Source organism: Camelus bactrianus, chromosome 28 (assembly GCF_048773025.1).
Source record: "Camelus bactrianus isolate YW-2024 breed Bactrian camel chromosome 28, ASM4877302v1, whole genome shotgun sequence".
NCBI classification, from domain to species: Eukaryota; Metazoa; Chordata; class Mammalia; order Artiodactyla; family Camelidae; genus Camelus; species Camelus bactrianus.
In genome coordinates, this window is record NC_133566.1 from 9,794,527 (window position 1) to 9,816,898 (window position 22,372).

The following is a 22,372-nucleotide window of genomic DNA, read 5'->3' on the forward strand; positions in this document are numbered from 1 at the left end:
TTAGCACACTAGGACTTTCTCCAAAAGAATCACTTAGTAAACTATATTTTACCCAGCAGAGAATAATCAAAATCAGTTAACACATTAGCAACAATTTTCTATCCTTTTTAGTGATTATCTGTAACATACTAGAGAAACTGTCTTTTAACTTTTGCTTAAAAACTTCACTACCTATAAACAATACATTCCGTTTTTAGATAACAGTTCTTTAAAAGTTTTATAATTCTAAACTGTCATCCTGTGGGTAATTTTCACCCAATGAAGCAAAGATTTTTTATCAGATATAGCTCAGTTTAAATCTTAGCTCCACTACTTAGCTACAAAACAGTAAAATCCCTAAAATATTCTTTATTTCATAAGGGTAAATGAGATGCCATTTGTAAAGCAAACTAATGCCTAATAAGACAGCATATTGTGATATATGTATATATTGTGAAATGACTTCCACAGTAAGTTCACGTCCATCACCTCACAGTTACAAATTATTTTTCTTGTGATGAAAACTTTTAAGATCTATTCTCTTAGCAACTTTCAAATGTACAACACAGTATTGTTGACTATGGTAATGCTACACATTACATCCCAAGAACTTATTTATCTGGAACTAAAGATTTGTACCCTTCTGTCCCCCTTCACCCCCAACTCCCCATCCCCCATTTAAGGCTTGCTACTGAAAAGTCATTTAAACTCCAAATATAAGAAACAGTTGTGTCTTAAGTTTTCCCCAACTGCTTTTACTAAATGTTTTGTTTTGCTTTTTTTTTTTTTACCTTTAGCTTGTAAATTGCAGGACTTCCTGGAAACAGTTTAGCTGCCCTTTCAACCCAGTATTTCGCTCTGCCATCACTAACATCGTTTTTACAGAGCAATTCTGCAATCTTCAACACAAGATCTTTTTGTGTTGGGTTTAATTCCACTGAACGCTGACATCAGAAAAGAAATAACAGATTAGTAGGATTCCTAAAGTCCATAACTCATACATAAAAGTTAAAAATTTATCAAGTGACTCCATTAAAAACTATTTCTTAATGATAACATGTTTTTTCAAGGTTGTTAAAATTAAAGTATCTGGAAGTTTTCTGAAGATGAATTAAGTAAGAATTATGTTTTTATTAGGTAAATGTAAAAAAGAAAGGGAAGGAAGGAAAGACAAAAGGAAGGAGAGGGAAGGAGGGATGGCTGGGAGGCAAGGAAGGATGGGAGGAAACCACACACAAAAGAACAGCACTTTCTGACTATGGTAGACTTAAAATTTATAGGTGTTAATCTTCTTTTACAAATGCTAAGCTCTTTATGATAAAATAGCATACTCTGGGCCAAATAATTTAAAATCTGACAGAGGGGGGATATCTCAGTGGTAGAGCGCCTGCCTGCTTAGTTAGCATGCATGAGGTCCTGGGTTCAATCCCCAGTAACTCCTCTAAAAATAAAATAAGTAAATAAACCTAATTATACCCCCAAAAATAAATTAATAAGATAAACCTAACTACCTCTCCCCTCAAAAAATATAAAAATTAAAACAAAAAAAATTTATCCAAATAAATAAAGTGATACCAGTGCTTGTTTTCAAGACATCCATAAAATATATTCAAATTATTTATCATATAAATTAACCTGGGCATATGCATGTTTGGCTGTGCAAAGGCTAAGTATTAATCTTATATAGTTTACCTTATAACATTCAACAGCTTTGTCTATGTTTTCCTCCACTTCATAAAGAAGACCAAGAAATCTGTGAGCTTTGGGATCCCTTTCTTGCACGTTAATATATGTAGATATATATCTGTTTAAAAATAATAATATAAAAACAAATCATCTTTAAATTACGACATTTAGAACTGTATTTAAATGCTGAGAGAGTATCTTAAGCCAAAGCAACCACTAAACTAATTTACATTGTTATTCTCATTGTTGACAGCACTATTCACTTAAAGTAGAATATGCAGATAACTCAAAAGCACCCACAGGAAAAAAACAGGTAATTCTTAAACACGAACACACATACCAAGTTGACAACATACTCATTTTACTTTAAAACGCTACATTTACCAAATGCTCTTTCCAGTGCTACTCATAAGAAATGAATGCATAAATTATATTCTTTTCTGACTACATTTTGGTAAAGCACTAAAAAGTTTTGCATAGAAATTCAAACGTGATTACAGTAAATATCTTCTAAGTTATCATAATGCAAAATATTAAAGAGCAACAATTTCCAAGCAACCAAGAGAACATTCACCTATTTAACAAGAAAACATCTAAGAGGCCTGTGTGCAGCTGAAACAGCGCAGAGGAAGAACCACTCCCTACAGGATGAAACGCAGGTGACCTCCACTCCTTAACTCAAGTGGCAACTAAAAATGAGCATTTTCTAGGCTCAGTGAATGTTATCACAGGAGAAATTAGCCCAAAGATCAACACTGGAGGAAAAAGTGCCATTGTAACAAGGAACAGGGTTAACAGCCCCAGTGCTGCTAGTTAAATAAAGGTGCTAACACTTTCCTTACTTATCTTTACATCTTTCCAACAATGCCACTAATAGCCTGCCTCCCTCCTAATTCCCCGCTTTAAGCCACTACAACTCAGAAAACCAGATCCCCAACCTTCTTGGTCCTGGGATAAGATAGCCTCAGAGGATCCACCTATTCAGTCAATTAAAATCTTTTGCACAAGCTATTCTCCCGCCTGGAATTACAGTTTAACTTTGTATTCATGCTATTTTCCAGTTGATAAGAGCAGACATCTCACCAGGAAGAAATGAAGATATAACCATGCTTCTCTTTTACTCTAACCCAGGACAATCTTTAGAGAAAACGTTAACCAAATGACCTCTTGCCCTAGGTATAAACAAGCGGTGGGCGTGCAGACAGTATCACCCTGAACTCCGTCTCCGAGGATCCAGACTAGTCCTCACCATCAATCTGATCGATGATTCCCTTATTCCCAGGACACACTTGGAAAAAACTGCCAAAAAGAACTTACTTTTATCCATTTCAAAGAACATGAGGAAAAGGCACTGGGTTCAGAAAATTAAGTTTACAGTTTGGTACTTACTTTTTAGCAAGATCATATTCTTTAGCTTCATAATACAGCTTTGCAAAATAGAATCCTTTCATTGACTTCTAAAAAAAATTAAGAATTCATTTATTTTTCATATTTTGAATTTTGCATATTTTCACAAGAACTAAAAATCAAGGTTAACATTAATATAATTCTTTTGTTCAGTTAAAAGGTTAAAAAGAATTGCTTGTACAAATGCATGTATGTTCTAAAAGTCAAGATTCTATGTTTTCTAATTCTCATGAAATAAAAAATAAATTTAAGAACAGCAAGACAAGATGACATCAGAAATTAGAATTTATATCAGCAAGAAACCTTAGAATCACATGGTGCCACTCCCTCACTTCACAGTTAAGGAAAGAGACAGGAAGCCACTTTTCTGGGGAAAGGAAAGGTACTTCAGGGACCTCACGTCTCCTTCCTCGTGTGAGCCTCATGTGGAAGAGTCAGAAAGTACCTCAGGCCCTTTAAGGCACTGGAGATTCCTTGGTCCAGTTACCGACCTCTCCACAGATCATTACTTTACACTCAAGGAATTAAAGAGGCAGAAATAAAAACTGAATTCTCCTGGTAATAATCCAAGGCCACAACCTGGCTCTTTTTTTCTCTATAAGTTCCGAAGTCCAGAATGCTGGGATGTACCAGATGACTTCACGTACGTGCGATACAAGTACACAGTCATCAAACATCGTATTTTTTAAAACTATACAAGGACACAGGAAAACAACAATCAACAGATTAAGTGAAAAAAGCAATCTACAAAGTAATGTTTTCATTTACTGATTTTAATCCTAAAAACGCAGACGCTGGATCTGTCCGCCATGCCTCCTGTTCACGGTTCTGGTATCGCAGATCAGCAGTCAGTTTCTCTGTCCTCACGCACGAACCTGCACTTCAGGAAGGGTGACAAGCACACAGTGATGTGTGCGGGAGCAGAACAGTGCTACCCCACAGCACTGCAGCAGTTACTGACAGCACACCGCACTTTGACAAAGCCAAAGTCAGTGTTCATCCTCACAAACCACAGGCACACTGACTGTCTTGCTAGCTGGCAGTGTTCCTTCTTTCTTAGTTGGTTACAGTGGAGGGGGACAAAAAACAGCATGACAGATTGTACAAAACAGGAGAGAGACCAGGTTGTCAGAAAAGGTCTCATTAAGGGCATATTTGACCAGAAACCTGACTGAAGTAAAGAAGTAGTTACCTAGGGCAGACCAGACAGCAGATGAACTACAGTAATTTAACTAATCTCCACAGTTTACTATGTACAGTTTCAATTTTTCCTTCTTAGGAAATCTGTAAAACGTACTCTTAAATCACAGCCATCTTCCTGAAATCCTCTTCTCGTGACTTCAAAAAATATCAGGCTCTCTTTAGTTTGACTTCTACCTTGGTGGCTATTCCTTCTCCAGCTCCTTCACAGGCTCCTCCTCACGCATCAGCGTCCCAGGAATTGGTCCCAGGTCCTCTTCTCTCTCCCAGTGTCTCATAGGGGACACACGGTCCATCTCACCTGGGGCTACTGATGGTACACTGACTCTCAAATACATATCTCTGGCTCTCATCACTCCTGAGCTCTAAACTTAGGTGCAAAATATCATCAGTGCTACCTTTTACGTTATCTCAAGCCGTCCATTTCTCTACACCTCCACTGCTACACCAAAGTCCCTGCCTGCCATGACAGCTCCTGGGGCTACTGCAAAGGCTCATTCCTTCCTGTTCAGTGCCCATCTAATTCATTCTCCAAAGAAGTACCATTTTAAAACATAAGACAAATCACACTATGCTTTTGTTTAAATTTTAAATTCTTTTATGGCTTCCATTACACGTTGAAGATACCTAACTCTCTCACCCAGGATTAGCATGACACAGTGCCTGCCCAGCTCTCCAACTTACTTCCTCTGGCGCTTGCATACTTCGGTCCAGCCAGTGACTGAAACCAGAAGGCACTTCTCCAACTGGGGAGGCCCTAAGGAGTCTGTTTCATGTAAATAAAGGCAATGGCGGGTACTGATGTGATGTGATTTCCGTCCAGGACTTTCAAAGTCACAGTGAAGAAATACAATAAAGGCAAATAAATGGCAGAGTGACTATGAAAGGTAGTCAAATGCCTCATCATCTCATCAGACAGTTATGAATGGAAGACCAAGATTCTTACTCTTCTAGTGAAACAGCAGCTGAGGGGCAATGAGTCTGAGAGACTTGGCTGACAGAGAGGACCCTGTTAAGCGGCCCTGGCCTGGCACATGGAGACTTACGAAAAGCAGAGTAAGTGGAAGGCCCCAATGCAACTCACCTCCCTCTCACCTCCCCTCTATGCCCTGGGGAGGAGGCAGCATTGGGTCCAGTACACCTGTCAAAGGCATAACAGAAGTTTCCTAAGCTGAATAGAGAGAAAACACCAGTGAAGCAGGAGGAAAAAATTCAGAAAAAATCTCTGATAAAGGAAAAATCTTTGAGATTTTTCTAGGATTACGGACCCTGAAAGTGGCTTCTCCCAATCCTTTTGATCTTTTTAGTTTTAAACTAGAGGTACCAGAAGTTACCGTACTGGGTTTAGGCAGCCAAATATTCAGAGACCTCAACTTTTGGTCCCTGACATCACTTCTTCCTATCACTGTAAAGAGAATTCACCTGCCACAGGATTGTTCACTCACTAATACAGCTGAGTTTAGATTTGCACTTAGTGTGAGCTGGGTTTAGAGCTTTGTGAGGCAGGTTAGTTTTACTCTAATGATGATAGTACAACTGATTTCCCACATGCAAAAGAATGAAACTAAATCCCTTCCTCACACCATGTATAAAAATTAACTCAAGATGGATCAATAAAAACTAAAAACCATAAAACTCTTAGAAAAAAACATAGGGGTAAGTCTTCATTATCTCCAATTTGGCAATGGATTCTTAGGTATGACACCAAAAGCACAAGAAACAACAGATAAAATAAAATTCAGCAAAATTAAACATTTTTTTGCATCAACTGACATTATAAAGTGAAAAGGCAACTTAGAGAATGAGAGAAAATACTGGGAAATCATACCCAAAATACATAAAGAATTTCTACAACTCAATAACACAAACACAAATATTCAATTAAAAAACCCAAAGTAGAAGGCTTGAGTAGACACTACTCTAAAAAGGATATACAAATGGCCAATAAGCCAGGAAAAGATGCTCAACGTTAATGTTATTAGTAATTAGGAAAATGCAAATCAAACTCGCAATAAAAAACCCTCATCAGGATGGCTACAAATCATAAAAAAAAAAAAAAAAAAAGAATGTGGAGAAACTGGAACCCTCTTACACTGCTAGTGGAGATATAAAATGGTGCAGCCACTATAGAAATAGTTTGGCAATTCCTCAAAAGCTAAACACAGGCTATACCCAGCAATTCTACTCCTAGAAATATATATACCCAAAATAATTAAAAACAAGGTCTCTAAGCGATGCCTGTACACTGCACCATGTTCACAGCAGCATTACTCAGTAATAGCCAGAAGGTAGAAACGCAAGTGTCCATCAACAAATAAATGGATAAACAAAATGTGGTATATACATATAGATTACTACTAAGCCATAAAAAGGAAAGTCCTGATACATGCTGTAATATGGATGAATATTTAAAACATGCTAAGTTAAATAAGCCAGACACAAAAGGACAATTATTGTACACTCTCACAGAAATGAAATATTTAAAATAGGCGAATTCGTAAAGTGGGAAAGTAGATTCAAGGTAACCAGTGCTAGGGAGAAGAGGAACCAGGGGAATTACTGCTAAATGGTTAAAAAGTTTCAGTTTGAGGTGATGAAAAGTTTTAGAAATAGACAGTGGTGAAGGTTAAACATCACTAACGCAACTGAGTTATATGCTTTAAAGTTATTAAAATGGCAAATTTTGTTATACCTAGTTTACCACAATTTAAAACATCAATAATACACTGAAACTCTTTAAACTGTACACATTAAATGGGTGAATTGTACAGTATATAAATTACTCTCCATAAAGGTGTTGAAAACATACTTACTTTCATGTCAAAATAGTGACTTACACCCAGAAAGTCATTCCATATGATCTTAGTATGACAATATTTACTGTACATCCATAGCAGGATATATTCTAAAACTATAAACAATGTTAAACTTCAGGATTCCTAAACATCTGAGAAAACATCAAGAAGGATAGAACTGTAGTTAATAAGAAATACTTTAAAAAGCAAAGAAAGGAATACATCAGAATTTGGTACACAGCCTTCCTTCCCCAAACCCATGAATTCATGAATTTATAAGACAGGAGGAAGTTTATGACAATAGTAATACACAACATTCAAACTGGCACTAAAAGGAATGTAGCTTCCCCCACCCTTTTTAAAACAGACTTCCACAAGGTACAATGTCAACACATCACAGAAAAATCAACACCATAACCCATTTTGCTCACTAAAGAGGACTATCTTCAGATGATTAAACAATTATTAAAGACTAATACAAAGAATCACAAAATTTGGGGGAAACGTGATACTCTTCTGTCTCTAGTCTCCTCATTTTATGAGGGGAGAGCCCAGGTGGGTTCAGTGCCTTGTGAAGGACACACAGCGAGAAAGGAGCGCACAGGACAGTCCCTGGCTGGACCAGTGCTGCTTCCCATGACACGTCATGCCACTGTGAGCGAATACTTGAATTCACTTCAGCTGCTAAGTCTGGAGAACTGCTGTGGGGCTGAAAACAGTACATTCAGACCTCAAGAGATGCCACATGACCCTTCAACTTACACAGCCACCTGACTCCGCCTCTTGCATACATCCCCTGTAAAAACCTGAAGTAAATAGGTTTGTTCTAGTATAAACTGGTGGGTTCCAAACTTATGGAGTCCCGACAAGGGTGAGGGAAAGGGGGATAAGCAACATTTAGGTACTGAACAGTGTGTTCCCACTCCCCTTTGCTGGGAAGATTAGGTTAAAAACCATCTCTCAAAAAATACAACAAACAGAGGACACAAATAAGAGACAAAAATTTGGAGGATCAAGTCAGAACCAACTTTCAATTACTAAGAACGTCAGAAAAATAAGAGGGAAAAAAAAGCAAGAGAGAAGAAAAGCTCGAAGAAATAACATAAAAAATGTCCCACAACGGAAAGAAATGAGTTTGTCAATTGAAACTTCCAGAAAACCTGTAAGCTATTAAGAACTAAAAATCACATCACACTTCTAACAGTACAATTCAAAAATGAAGCAGTGCTCTCAAAATTGAGGAAAAAATTATTTCAAACCTAGAATCTGATAACCAATCGATTAGGTAAAGACATTCTTTAGACATACGATGTTTAAAAAAAAAAATTCCCATCGATTCCTACTCAAAGCAAACTGGAGGTTGTGCTACACCAAAACAGAGGACATGAGTTACAGGAAACCAAGAGTCTAACACCAGAAAAGAGGTGAAAGGAATTCTCAAGATGATGATATAGGAAAGCCCAGTAGCACAGCTGTGTAGCAAAGAGAAGCACCAACTGGCCTAGGGAGGAGCAATCAGACAAGAGTAATCCAGAAGCAAGACTCTTTAAAACAATTTTTTAAGCTAAAATTGGTGGATTGTGCAACCTATCTGTTAACACTTGAGAGTCTGAATTGAATTTGGGTACAGAATTAGTAATATATCAAAGGAAACTAAACAAACCAAAAGATAGAGCAATTATTATTAACTCTGGGGGAAAAAAACTATAAAGGTAACTCAAATGCAAAAATATTTACCTTCCCATAATTATACAAACACTAGATAACCATTTAACTAAAATTTGCAATAACATAACTGGAAAAATGAGGGTGAAAATAAATATATCTGTGAACAGATTTGGAGGAACTGAGTTGAAAGCCAATAAAAAGTGTCTAAAATAGGGAAAAGCAGATAAAGAAAAATACAGTTGACCATTGAACAAAGCAGGGGTTAGTAACACTGACTCCCTGGCAGTAGAAAATTCACACAGACTTGCAGCCGGTCCCCTGTACACAGGGTTCCTCTACAGTCTTGGCTCCTCTGTACCCAAGTTTCCACATCCTCAGACTCACAACACTGGGTTGTACAGTACTACAGTCCGTATTTACTGAAAAAAACCCACACAGGAGTAGACCTGTGCTGTTCAAACCCATGTTGTTCAAGGGTCCCTGTATATACGTATGTTAGAAGTATATACGTATGTTCAGAAGTATGAAGCACAGGTGTCAATGCTAGAACAACTAAGAGCTGTCAAGCTGCCCCTGAGAAGCAGGAAATCAGAGGTGAGGAATAGGAAGCCAACTAGACAGAACTCTAAGAAAACTAAATAGAAGCCATCTGGAAAAAAAATTAAAGAAACGTAAGTGACACTTTCACCAAAGGCAAAAGCAGGCATGAAAGAGTAGAAAATGGCAAAAGCAAAGAGGAGAGGAACAAACGACAGCACAATGGAGGCCTGGGAAGACAGGAGACTGTGGCCCCATCACTGCCCCTAGAACTCGGACATCCTGGTAAGTCAGTTCACTCACAGCCAGTCTCTGCCAAACTGGGCACCACGTCAACACCAGTCTCTTTCTACTCCTCACAGCCACTGCCTCTGCCTAACCCAGACCCAAGCTAAAAGAATACGGTCACAGGCTCCTAAGTCATCACTTGCTAATGTTCCACTGAAGTCCCAGGTTCTAAAGCAAATGATTTCCCCGTTTGAAGGAGAACATCTCATTAGAATAATACTCTTTATGGAGAGGTGGCTGTAGCTCAGTGGTAGAGCGCATCCTTAGCGTACACTAGGTCCTGGGTTTAATCCCCAGCACTTCCATTTAAAATAATAGTAATACTCTTTATAAATACAAAATAGGAGGCCAAAAAAAAAAAAAAACCCCAAAACCTTTAAAGTCTTGTCCTCACCCTTCTTTATTTGATAGAAAAGTTTAGTTCAAAGAACATTCTAACTCCTGTCTAGACAGTGGTTCTAAACATTTTGAGAATCCGGGTTCCCACCAAGAATTTCATAAAAGCTACAGATTTGCTTTAGAAAATAAAAGTCTATCAATTTCAAGGGTACAGAGACATTAAACAAAGCCCTGTTTTAGACTCTGGTACCACGTTTGTATTTACGACTATGCCAGCAGTTTGAAATTACAAAGTTTGTAGACACCCTTCTCTCCTGTGAAGGAATGGCCTGTAACCTGCTCCTCTACTTCTAAATGAAAACCACACGCACTACCGGAATCCCGCCGCACCACCACTCCGACGCCGGGCGAGTATCTTTAATCTCTGCAGGTTTCCATACCCGCAGGGTCGCTGGGAGCGGGAAGATAACACGTGCCCGGTGGGCGGTGAAAGACGCGCAGACTGTGTGCCACGATAGCCGTGACTGTCCGTGCGCTTCCCCTTTTAATTCCCTCAGAAACCTCTGTCCCCACGGGCCCGAGCCCAGAACGCCACACTGACAGAGCGCCTACCGTGCGCCGAACACTGTCCTGCATGTCTAACACTGCTGGTCCGAGGACAGACGCCCTAACTCCGCCCTGCGCGCCCCACGCCCCACAACCTGCGAGCCGGCAGTGACTCAGGATCCAGCGCCCACCCTGGTCACCCAGCACGCGGCCCACCTCGGAGAAGGAAAAGCGCCCTAAGAGGCCTCTCGGAAGGCTGGAAGGCCTACCCCACGAGCAAGACCCGACAGGAAACCCAGAATCCCCAAGACTCCGCCGAAAAGCGAAAAGCCAGTAAAGGCCGCGTCCAAAGCGGAGTGTGAGGGCCGGCGAGGAGCCCGGGCCGTGGGCGCAGCGGTGCCGCCGGGGCGCCGAGGAGAAAGAAAAGGAGAAGGAGAAGCAGGGAGCGCCGCGCCAACGCCCGCCGCCTCCCCACCCCCCGCCCGCCAGCCCGGCCGCTCCTCAGCCGGAGCCATGGCGCCGCCGGCCCGCCCGGAGGCCGCACGCTCCGGCCGGCTCACCTCTCGGGGCGATGGGGCGGAGCCCTGCACCGAGGCGATGTACCGCTCCACGTCGGCCTTGCTGCGCCTCATCGCGCCGCCGACCGGACTCCGAGCGCGGGACGCCAGCGCCGAGGCCGCAGGGGCCGCCGTCTCGGGAGCGCAGTGCTCGAAGGTCCGTGACGCAGCGCCGTCGCCGGCGAGGGGCCGACGCGCGTGCGTGCTGCGTCAGCACTGTGCGCCGCGCAAGTCCCGCGGGCGCCGGCGCTCGGAGACGACTGCGCTTGCGCGGCGCGGGCCCCGGCGCGCGGGAACGCGAAGCTCGTGGGTTGTGACGTGGTGAAAGCGCGCGGCGAGACGGCGGGCGGAGAGGGCCCGCGTCCGGAAGGGAGTTAGCTCCGCGCCCGTCGTCTGCGTCTTCCAAGTCGTCAAGTGCCTTCTTTCGGAACTTGAGTTTCTAAGTCTTAAGTTTAGTTTAAAACGATTTCACAAAGTGTTTCCAGTTTAAAGAAAGCGCGCCCGTGTGCACTGGACGTCGGCAGTTTACGGTTGTGGATGATTTGTGTCCTCCTGTTTTAACAGACGAAATGCGGTTTTCTCCAGCGCTTGTAATTAACCTGGCCGCTTCCAGGCTTTCCCCATTGCTTGTCCCTTATTTTCTACAATGGACGATACTGCCTCTCCAAGGAGGGCCCCCCCAGGCTGTCCGTTTTGTTTCAGTCCTGTCCGCTAACCGGGGGCGGGACTGGAGTCCGCTCACTCCAGCCTCCGGGGGGACCCTGCGGGAACCCGGCTCCCGTGGAAACCGCGCGTTTGCCTTGGAGAGGGCGGGGTAGCAGAGCCGTGGCGACAGGGAGCACCGCCCTGATCAGGTCCTTCCCTGGCACTTCACTCTGGTGACGCCCTTGATTCTCCTGACAGCTTCCTGAGGGCACTGTTACTAACGTGCTCGGCTTTGCAGGTCAGGAGACCCAGGAAGGGAGCAGGCTGCCCCTTTCCCAGGGACTCTTACCTAGCATGTGTACCACCACCAGTCTGTTTTAGTTGAATATACTGAAAAGGAGGAGGCCAAAGAGAAAAGCTTGAGGAACTCAAAAGGCCCTTTCTTAAGTAAATTTATTAAGCTTTGTAATCTCAGTTTTTACCAAGTGGAAGGATGAGCTGCCCTTCTGGGCTTAGAAAACAGACTTTCTCCATGAAGATGTGTGTTCTGGCCCAGGTCTTTTTTCGCAGCACGGACCAGTTCCATCCAAACATTTTCACAAGTAATCACCCTTTCCTGGAATGACACAGTAGCTATAAATTCTCCATAGGGAACACCTCAGCGGTGGGATGCCGTCCACTGTACCGGCCACCACTCCTGCTGACGCATTGCAAATGTAAATGCCATTCAGGTGAGAGTTGAGTCCACAGACATACCTGGCTTATGAGATTTTTCATTAGCCACCATTTCATCTGATTAACCTGAGTCCTCACCTCTGATTTAATTGAACTATATTTGATACCTTGAAATAGCCTATAATGAAAAATAATATGAAAAGGGATATCCATACGTATAACTGAATCACTGTGCACCAAAACTAAGTGTTGTAAACTGACTATACTTTAACAATGAAAAAAGAACGCCAGAAACAGGAAGTACCAACATGACTGCTTTTTGCCACCGACGTTGTCTTTTGCTCTTGCCCATAATTAAGTTTCCATTTTAAAACTTTTGCTTTGATTGCATCTGTGAAAATAGTCTTTTGTACTTGGGGCGCTGACTTCCCTTCAACCTCCCCTGCCTTCGGGGTGCAGAAATGTCTCTTCCCTGTCAGCTGAAGAGGGATCACATGGTAGCTCAGCCCAGCCTTGCCTGGAATCCTGGAGGCCAAGCTCGCACACACCTGTAAATTAAGGAACGTGTGTACACACGCATGTACGTGGCTCTGTATGTAGACACTTGTATATATGTATATATGTGCACGTGCTTTTGTACGTACGAGTGTGCAAATTGAAGCCCCTTACTCAGTGCTGCCCAGGATAAATATAACGTGACCCAACATACAATTTAAAATTCTCTAGAAGCCGCACTTTAAAAAGCAAGAAGGAACAGATGAATATAATTTTAATAATTATTATTATAATTATGTAATTATAATTATTTAACCCACTATGTTTAAAACATAATTTCAACATGCAGTTAATATAAACAGATTGTTAGTAAGCGATCTTACATTCTTTTTTCTGTACCAAGCATTCACAATCTGGTCTATGGAAATTGAATCTGTGTTTAGATTTCATAAAATGTAGGGTGGAAAAAAATAGATTCATTTACCCAAGTTGTTCCAGACATACCTGGAATTTGTCAATAACCGAAATGCATATCAAGCTTTACATTTTAAATTAATTAAAATTTAATCGAGTTAAAAATTCAGCTGCTCAGCTGAATGCACTTGCTCCATTTCAAGTACTCGAGTGCCCTGTGTGTTTGGTGTGTTGTGCAGCGAAGCTCTGAACAGTTCTAGTACTTCTTGTTCAGATGGTGAACTTAAAGAGAACAGGTTGTGTTGGAGAACAGTATTACGTGTAGCAGTCAGTGGCACTGTCAGAAATGCCAAAAAGTACAGCATCTCAGAAGCTAGAACAAAACTCTGAGGAGAGAATAATCGACAGCATAACAACGCTGCAGAGAGGTCAGGAAAGGTGACTGAGATAAATTCTTTAGACTTATGTAGGCCCCTGTCTGAAAGCTCTAGAGAATAGCCGTAGGTTGAACTGATAAACAAGCTGTGAGGAATGTCACGTATCCAGGCTGGTAAGAAATGGCCTACTTAATGTATCCAGTATGGATGGCTGGATAGCCAGTGACGGGTGAGCTCCTCAGAGGAGGACAACCTAAGATAGGCACAGCCGGCTGGACAAGAGATGGCCTACTTAATGAAGTTTCCTGATGAACTTTCAAACAGTCTGTCCTTGATCATGTAACATCCTGTGCTTACTGCAGGAGCTTGGGGACCTAAATAGTTTAAGATTATTAATATTGTTATAACTTAGATGATATGTGAGGCATCGTGCATATCCTTTATAAACCCTTTTCTAAGAATCAATAGAGAACTGCTTCGCTTCTCTCCACACGGTGTTCGTGTGTACATGATACTGAGCCACCGACAACTTGCTTCCTGAAAGTTGGTTTTTGAAAGAAACGGTGCAGGCAAAAACCAGCCTGCAAACAGCTGAGGGCTTAGGTGGTAAAGAAATGAGGTACAAAGTCATAATTACTATCTTCTTAATAGAACTGATGCTGGTATTTGGGGTAAATAATCATATAGAAAAATGACCCATTTGGGGTGTGTGTAGTTTTATGAATTTTAAGACATGCATAGATTTGTGTAATCACAACCACAGGATGCAGCTGATTCCATCACCCCCAACCTGGGTCAGGTGACGGCATTAGAGTCACGCCCTGCACTCGTCCCTTGCCCTGATTCCACACTGTAGTTTTGTCTCTTCGAGAATATCTTATGGTTGGAATCATACAGTGTTTTGATACTGGCTTCTTTCACTCAGCGTACTGCCTTTGAAATTCATCCAAGTTTTTGCATAATCACTAGTTCATTCTTTGCCATTGCTGAGTAATGTTCCACAGTGTGAATGTACCACGGGGTTATCCATTTACCAGCTGTAGGGCATTTGGGTTGTTACAGTTTCGGGTGATTCTGAGAACAGAGCTGCTGTAAACATTTGTATATGTGTTTTTCAGTGAGCACAAGTTTTCATTTCTTTAGGGCAAGGGTTTGCAAACAAAGTCCTATGTGTGGGATGGTTGCCTATTTTTGCAAATGAAAATTTCCTGCAACACGGCCATGCCCATTTGTTTATGTGGTGTCCTACGGCTGTTTTGTGCTCCAGTGACAGAGTTGAGTAGTTAGTTGTGACAGAGACCTGTGTCCTGTAAGCCTAAAATATTTATTATCTGGTCCTTTAAGGATAACTTTGCTCACACCTGTTCTAAAGTAAAGATTCAGGTGTGGGACTGTTGGGCCCCACGGTGGGTGTTATGTGTAACTTTAGGAAACTGTCAAACTGTTTTGTAGGGCGGCCATCTCATTCTGCATTCCCAGCAGGGACGTGTGAGAAATCTGATTGCTCTGCACCTTAGTCATCACTTGGTATTGTCAGTATTGTTACATTTAAGCCATTCTAAAAAGTGTGTAGCAGGACTGCACATGGTTTTGTAGCCAAGCAGGAGCCTCTGGGGCCTTCCCAGGACAACCCCACCCCCCTGTCCTTCACCTGCCTCTTGTCTGTAGACCTTCTCTGAGTTCCAAAGAATAAACTGAATCAGAGAAATGAAAAAATGCAAAAACAAAGGAAAACCGTCAAGCAAGACAAAATAACGATAGTTTAGCCGTTAAACAAAGTCAAGGACCTTTAGTTCCTCCTGAAGGTTATAGATAATATTCTGAGTCACGTCCCTGGAGCTGTTTTGCAGACACTGAGACCCCCACCAGCTGGAAGGAGTTAACTGTGCTGTCCACAAGCACGGGGACCCCAGATGGGTGGGAAGCAGAAAGTTGATGATGTTGACTCCTGATGACCTCGCCACTGACCAATCAGAACAATGTCTGGTGCTGCTCATGCACCCCACAGCCCCCTCCCTCCTCTGTTGTTAAAAACCTTTCCCTGAAAGCCTGCAGGGGCTTCAGATTTTTTAAGCACCAGCTGCTCGGACTCCTTGCTTGGCACCTGCAGTAAACGCTGTACCTTCCTTCACCACAACCTGGGGTCAGTAGACTGGCTTTACTGACTGTGGGCGAATGGGCCCAAGTGTCATTCAGTAGCAGTTTTATTTTAGCCCCTATAAGGTAATATTGTTGAAGATTCTCTCATAGGCACATTTGCCATCAGTAACTCTTGTTTGGTAAACTCTTTTGTCTTGTTGCCTATATTTTAATTAGGCTATTTGTTGTGATAAAATAAAATCTACATTTTAAGGCAGAATAAGAACATTTAAGTACATGTGTAATGTTCTCCAGCAGAGACCACATGCCAGGGCATGAGACAAGCCTCAGCACGTGTAAAAGGACTGAAATCATATGAAGTATGTTTTCTCACAACAATAGAATGAAATTAGGAATCAGTTACAGAGAGAGGTGAGACTTACAAATACGTGCAAATTAACAACCAACTTCTAAAACAACCACTGAGTCAAAGGAGGAGTCACAAGGGAAGCTAGAAAATACCTTGAGATGAATGAAAATAAAGATGTTAACATGATCTGTCACCGCATGTGTGAGTCCCAGGGGCCAGTTGGGGCTGGGGGCGCTGCTGGCTCTGAGCTGAAAAGTTAGGATAGCTTCATGGAATGCTTGAAACTGGTTAAGGGCAGAGTGTGCTTTGCCAAGGATGCAGCAGTCGCTGCGCTCCTCCTGTGAGCGGCAAGGAGGCTGTGGAGCCAACCGCCTAGGGGGAACACAGATACACACAGTGTCTAACAGCCTGGGAGTCAGAGGTGTGAGTGGAGGGTTAGTTAAGGGGAAAGGAAGAGTGCTGGTTTTGCTTGGAGAAGTGATGAAGTGTTCTAAAATGTGTTGGATTTGTGCTGAGTCTCAAAAGTGAGAAGGGTATCTGTGTTTCAGGAGGGCAGGTGACAATATGGGAAAGACATTGAACCCTGTGTGATGGGCACTGGCAGTTGGGAGAAAACAGGCAACCACAGGCTGGGACCTGCTGGCCCAGTGCACCAAACCCAGGTCACAAAGCAGGAGCGAGTGAGTGACGGGTGCCTGGAGGTCAGGGCAGAGGGAGGGCAGCTTGGCGGCGGGCAGGGGCTGGGTTTGAGAGCACTCTGCTTGGTGGACACATGGAGGTTGTTGGGAGGGAAGGAGAGAAGTCAGCTGGACGTTAGCTGAGAAGCCTGGACAGACGGTGACCCCACTAAGGGAAAGGGAGAAAACAGGAAATGGAAGAGGGCCTAGGCCACCCACCCTTTCCCGGCCCCTCCTGTCCACTACCTGGCATCCTCCTCGGGAGTCCAGCTCTGGGAAAACTCCCCTCCCCCTCCGCGGGAGGAGGGTGCTGTGATTCTGCAGACCCTACGCTGGCTCGTCCCATGACGGCGTCCACGTGGTGCTGCAGCTTCCCGTCCCTCCTGCTTGGGGAGGAGGGAAGGAAGACTGCACCTGCCCAGGTGAGGAAAAGGGGTGCAGGGCTGGGATTAGTCAGCCGGGAAGGATGCAGCGCCTGGGGCACCGGCAGTGAGCGCACCACACACAGCGCCCTGGCTGCCTGAGTGCCGTGAAGGCAGGCATCCCCCCGCCCCAGAACTAAAACAGATCAGAATTTACAGTGAACAGTGGGAAGACTCCCCCTCCAGTCCAAGGGTTCCAAGGTTTGCCTCATTCACAGTAACCTTACCATTTTCATCCATACATATAAAGGTTCTCTGATATATTCAAGAATACCTGAATTTTTCACCCCCCACCCCAGAGTAACAGTAGAAACGTGGACACACTACGTGGATTCTGGTAGTGCCACTTCTCAGTGGTGCAACCCCAAAGGCCAACATAGCATCACACCCCGTGCTGTCAAGGAGCTGGTGGTGTCAGGATTAAATGACAGTGTCACCTGCAAAGAAGCCGCTCTGTGAACCCAGAGGATGTCTGACATTTCTACGGGGACTTACATACAGAGCTACTTAAAGACAGTGTTCCAGGAGAAAACTACACACAGGAAAAGCTTGAAAGGGCTTTTTGTGGGGGAAGGTATAGCTCAGTGGTAGAGTGCGTGCTTTGCACACACAAGGTCCCAGTATCTTCATTAAAAAAAAATTTTTAAATAAGTAAATAAAACTAATACCCTCGCCAAAAGCTTTAAAAAGTAAATGAAAATCTAAGCAAGTTTTTTTTTTTTTTAAAACTTGGAACTCTCTTTTTTAAAAATTGAAGTACAACTGACATATAACATTGTATTAGTTTCAGGTGCACAACGTCATGATTCCAAACTGGTACCCACTGCAAAATGACCCCACAATGTCCAGTTAACATCCATCAGGGCTAGAAACTTCCCCTGTGATGAGAACTTTTAAGACCTACTCTCTTAGCAACGTTACCAATAGCTGTGCCCATGCTGGACGTGACCTCTCTAAGACTTACTTCACAACTGCAAGTCTGTACTGCCTGCCCCTTCACCCACTTTGCCCACCCCCACCCCTCCACCCTGCCTCTGGCAACCACCAGTCTGTCCTCTGGATCTATGAGCTTTTTTGTTTTTTGTTAAGATTTCACATGTAAGTGAGGTCATACAAGACAAATATTTGTCTTTCTCTGACTCATTTCACTTAGTCAGCATTGTGTCCCATCCACGTTGCTCAAGTGGCCAGATTCCCCACTTGTTTATGGTTAAATAATATTCCATCGTGTACACACCACACCTTCTTTATTCATTCATCCATCCACAGACACAGGTTGTTTCCAAGACACCCTTTTCTTAAGCACTAGTCCTGTCTTCTCACAGTTCCATGTCTCAAAGCCACGGAAGCTAAACAATGCACAACAGGTTATTCTGAATCATTATGAGCATTTATTAAGCACAAAGAGTACACTGTGATGGTTGCCCTATAAAAAGTTACTGATACAGTGTCCCTGCCACTGAGCTGACAGTCTAAAATGAGATACTACAAGAATGCTGTGAGCTTACCTCACAACTTTCCTAACCTGGAAATCGTTATTTTGGCAAATAAATGAAGCAAAATGACCTACCACTTCAGTTACAATGTTAATAAGGCTTTGAAAGTGATCCAAAGACTGTCTTACTCGTACCTAGGCATTTTCCCAATTATCCTAGACTTAGAAAGAACACTCAGAAATCTGGTAAGAACAGAAAGTGATTTCAGGCCACTTTAGGACTTTAAACAAGGAGATGCTCTCTAGCCTGAGTTTTTCCATGGAAAATGCTGTGAACTCCAGCAGTTTGTCCTCTGTTTCACTGACAGCCTCCCCACCCCTCCCCGCTTCCCACGTGTAAGGGCCCAGCAATACCCTGTCAAAGAAGAAAGTGTGTTTGGATAAAACCCCCAACAGCACTGGAAGTGTGAACTAACACTTCAAGAGCAGAGTGAGCAGTGGGACTTCTGGACACGAGATGTGAACCAACCAGTGGGTTCAGCCCACGCTGCATCCACTTGATCGAGAACACAGGTAAGTGGGCGTTTTCTGCCCCGGATTCCAGGGTGGGGAGTATCTGAGAATTCAGCAACAAGGCTCCAGGCAGCAAACCCTGCACTATTTTGCCTGTAACCACAGTATAGTATTTAACAAATATGCTGAAGACTTTCGTTGCTGGTCATCTATTGCTGCCAAAGGCACATGGAAGTGATTTCAATTCTTGCTTCAAATGCAAAGACTGTATCAGACCTCTGAGCACATAGTCTTAAACTGTATATTGATTATTTTCCATCACTGATAATTCTTTGAACCCTAAAAGAACACTAAAAAATAAAGTAATTGGTTATAAGTTATTTGAAAACTGAGATAGAATTTACTCTGTAAAGTGCATGCACAAACTTTAAAAAAAATACATGCATACAAATATTTAATGGCAGACTGGTAGCATCCTGAGTTTTTTTTTTTTAAATGGCAAAACAGTATTTCAGAAATTTTTGGAAAAACCCATAATTTTCACCTTAGAGGTCCATCTTGGCAACTGAATCTTTTACATAACACAGCAGCAGTAACATTTAAAAAATGTTCACAGAATCTGCTTTGCATACACATTTATGGAGAAAGAATGGTCCAGACACATCAGGACAAAACTTTTTACCAAATAAAATAATTCACTACTTTCGACCTAAAATCGGCCCTTAAACATCCCTCTTCCAATTTAGAAGTGTCACTTATACCTCCTACTTATAGTAAATGATTTGTAATGAAAAACTTGAAATTCATAGCAACATCATTCTCTCCTAATGAGATCACAGAAATTAATCTCAACGTGTTTCCCCAAAAAGGAGAAAAATATTCTTAATATACTCATAGCTGTGGCAAATGAATTTGAGTTTACAAATCTCAGTCAGTGCACTTAGCACTTATTTTTGGTTTGTACTGTGTGAAACAGCTAGAATTCCTGATTAATGTATGTATTTTTCTAAGGCAATGCAAGTTTGATTATGTATAAAGCATAGATACTAGCATGGTTATAAAGGCAATATGACTGATACATATACATTCACTTTTTAAGCAATACATTCCAAACTACATCAGATTTAATTTCATGTCCTAAGACTACATCTTTGACCTTAAGCTTAGACGCATAATTGCTGTACTGCATTAAAAAATACTTCATTTTTCCAAAATTGTAAAGTACACTGTATTTTCAAATACCTAGTATAAATTTTTTTGCACAAAATTTAAAAAGGAATACTATTAGCTAGCTGTAACTACTATGTTAAGTAATTGTATGAAGAAGTTAACAAGGAGAACAAAATATAAAACTAAGCATAATAATTACTGCATTTAACAATGACGACAAAAATCCCCAAGTCAAGTAGTTCTGAATAGACCTGCTTCTTGTCTTAGTAACGTGCGTATTCGTCTTACAGCCAGTAGTCCAATAAACGTACTGAGATTCTGTGAGATTTGTTTTTCTTGGCTGGTTATTTTTCTTTCCTATATCCTCTCCAACTGCACTTGTAATTATTTACCTTGAACTCAAAATAAGGTTCATATTTTTTATCTGAGTCCCGTAAAAGCTAACTCCCTACTTTCACTTTTAAAAGTTATATTTAATCTTTGGACCTTTATTAAAATTTAGCATTAACTTTTTTTTTTTTGCTATTAAGCCTACATTTCAGCACACTGACAAGGGTTATGAACAAAGGCAAATCTTGATTTCATCCATTTTTAAAATTTGATTCCACAAACTTTTTTCTTTTTTAACGAGAAAAAGGAGATGAAGTAAACCATTCCTGGTCCTCTCTACTTTCAGCTATTCTGAGATACAGCTTTAGGTAAGGGTGGATCAGGTCACGCAATCTTGTAATCTCTGATCTTTGCACAGAAGAGAAACAATAACTGAAAGCAGTTATTTCCTTCCTAAGGTCTCGGCTAGCTTCTTAAGTCTTTTCTTCAGCTCCAGCGGAAATTTCTCATAGCACTTCTTACAGACTGGCTTCATGTCAAACTCCACAAATTTATTCCTAAAGAAAATGGTTAAAAAGAGAAGAAATTAGTAGAAACGTGTTCGACATATGTACACAGATACAGAAATAATGTGCAGTAATTTTCTGGTGAATGAAGACACTGCATACAGCACGTCCACATTCATGTCAGCAAAACCTGCAACGCTGTAGTCTCAGTGCTCATCATTATAATAGACATACAAATTCATAACAGCATGTGAAAAAAGCTGTCCTTATGAACCGACCTCACGCCTCTCTCTGTGTGGTGCAGAAGGCAGAGCGTGCTGCACTGCACTCTGTGCTAAGGACACGGGGGACCTAACGTGAGCAGGTAGGTAAGGTCAACCACGTTTTAAAGCGCCACGAGAACACCTTCAAGAAGTTACTCAAAGCAGAGAGCTGTATTTCTGTAGTTTGAATGAGCCTCCCTTTACTGAAGGCAAAATAATCTTACTTAGTATTTTAAGGGAGGCAGCTGTAAGGCTGCGTCTTTCCTGACCTCCCGCCCCCAGCAACAACAGTCACCTTTAAGAAATCTAAAATAAGAACAGGTCATCTGGGCTGGCTGACAGAAAGTCTTAAATCACCCTCCGAGAGCACCAGTGAGCCAGGCTGCCTGCAGTTACGTCTGTGAATGGCATGAATTTATATGGAGAACTCAACGCGTTTTAAACGCCAGGGCAACACTCAATGTACTTGTAAAACTGCTCTGGGCAGGGGTTCAGACGGCCTCCTAACTCTGAGTAACGCACTGCCAGTTGACCATTGTAAGGGTTTATCACTGCTGAAATGTAGGGTCCTTAATGGTAATTGAGTGAACACAGAACTTTGTAACTTGTTAATTTTCTGTAGAATCACCCTAAGGAAGCATTTGTGGGACAGGTCCAATGACACAACTGTGACAAATTACTAAATCTGCTGATACAATTTTAAAGAACAACATTAATAACAAAGTTGATTCCTGACCACATTATTTAAAATGAGAAGTTTTACTTTGAAGCACCACAGAAGAGTTGTTTTCTGTTTTCCAGAGATCCAATGCTGACAGTAATTCAAACGTCACATTTCAATTGGCAGTTGGATTTAAATAGTACAGAGTTAAAAATTTCTCCCAAAGTCTTCTTAGAACAAAAGGTATAAGAACTGCCATGTTTTTGATAAAAGAATCACCGATCTCAGAAACGCTGCTAAACAAACCTCCCACTGTTTTAGTTTTATATTTGAATTTT

The 22,372-nt window shown here is 41.9% G+C and overlaps 2 protein-coding genes across 10 annotated transcripts in view; both read right to left on the reverse strand.

Moving 5' to 3' along the window:
* Positions 1-11,191, reverse strand: part of RGPD4 (RANBP2 like and GRIP domain containing 4) — a 51,131-nt gene extending 39,940 nt beyond the window's left edge. For 2 of the 4 annotated variants that reach the window (XM_074354491.1, XM_074354489.1), the window contains exons 1-4: positions 11,006-11,191; positions 3,055-3,119; positions 1,672-1,783; positions 771-923 (exon numbers count right to left, since the gene is read on the reverse strand). In XM_074354491.1, coding sequence (XP_074210592.1) covers positions 771-923; positions 1,672-1,783; positions 3,055-3,119; positions 11,006-11,077 — 402 coding nt within the window. In that variant the 5' untranslated portion in view covers positions 11,078-11,191. Of the gene's footprint in view, positions 1-770; positions 924-1,671; positions 1,784-3,054; positions 3,123-11,005 lie in introns of all 4 variants that reach the window. The other 2 variants (XM_074354490.1, XM_074354488.1) reach the window with 1 other exon arrangement.
* Positions 11,192-18,524: 7,333 nt separating this feature from the next.
* Positions 18,525-22,372, reverse strand: part of LIMS1 (LIM zinc finger domain containing 1) — a 73,925-nt gene continuing 70,077 nt past the window's right edge. For all 6 annotated transcript variants that reach the window (XM_074354493.1, XM_010959115.3, XM_074354494.1 and 3 more), the window contains one exon: positions 18,525-21,161. Coding sequence is in view for 2 of the 6 variants with exons in the window: in XM_074354494.1 (XP_074210595.1) it covers positions 21,047-21,161 (115 nt within the window). In the remaining 4 variants the exon portion in view is untranslated. The remainder of the gene's footprint in view (positions 21,162-22,372) is intronic.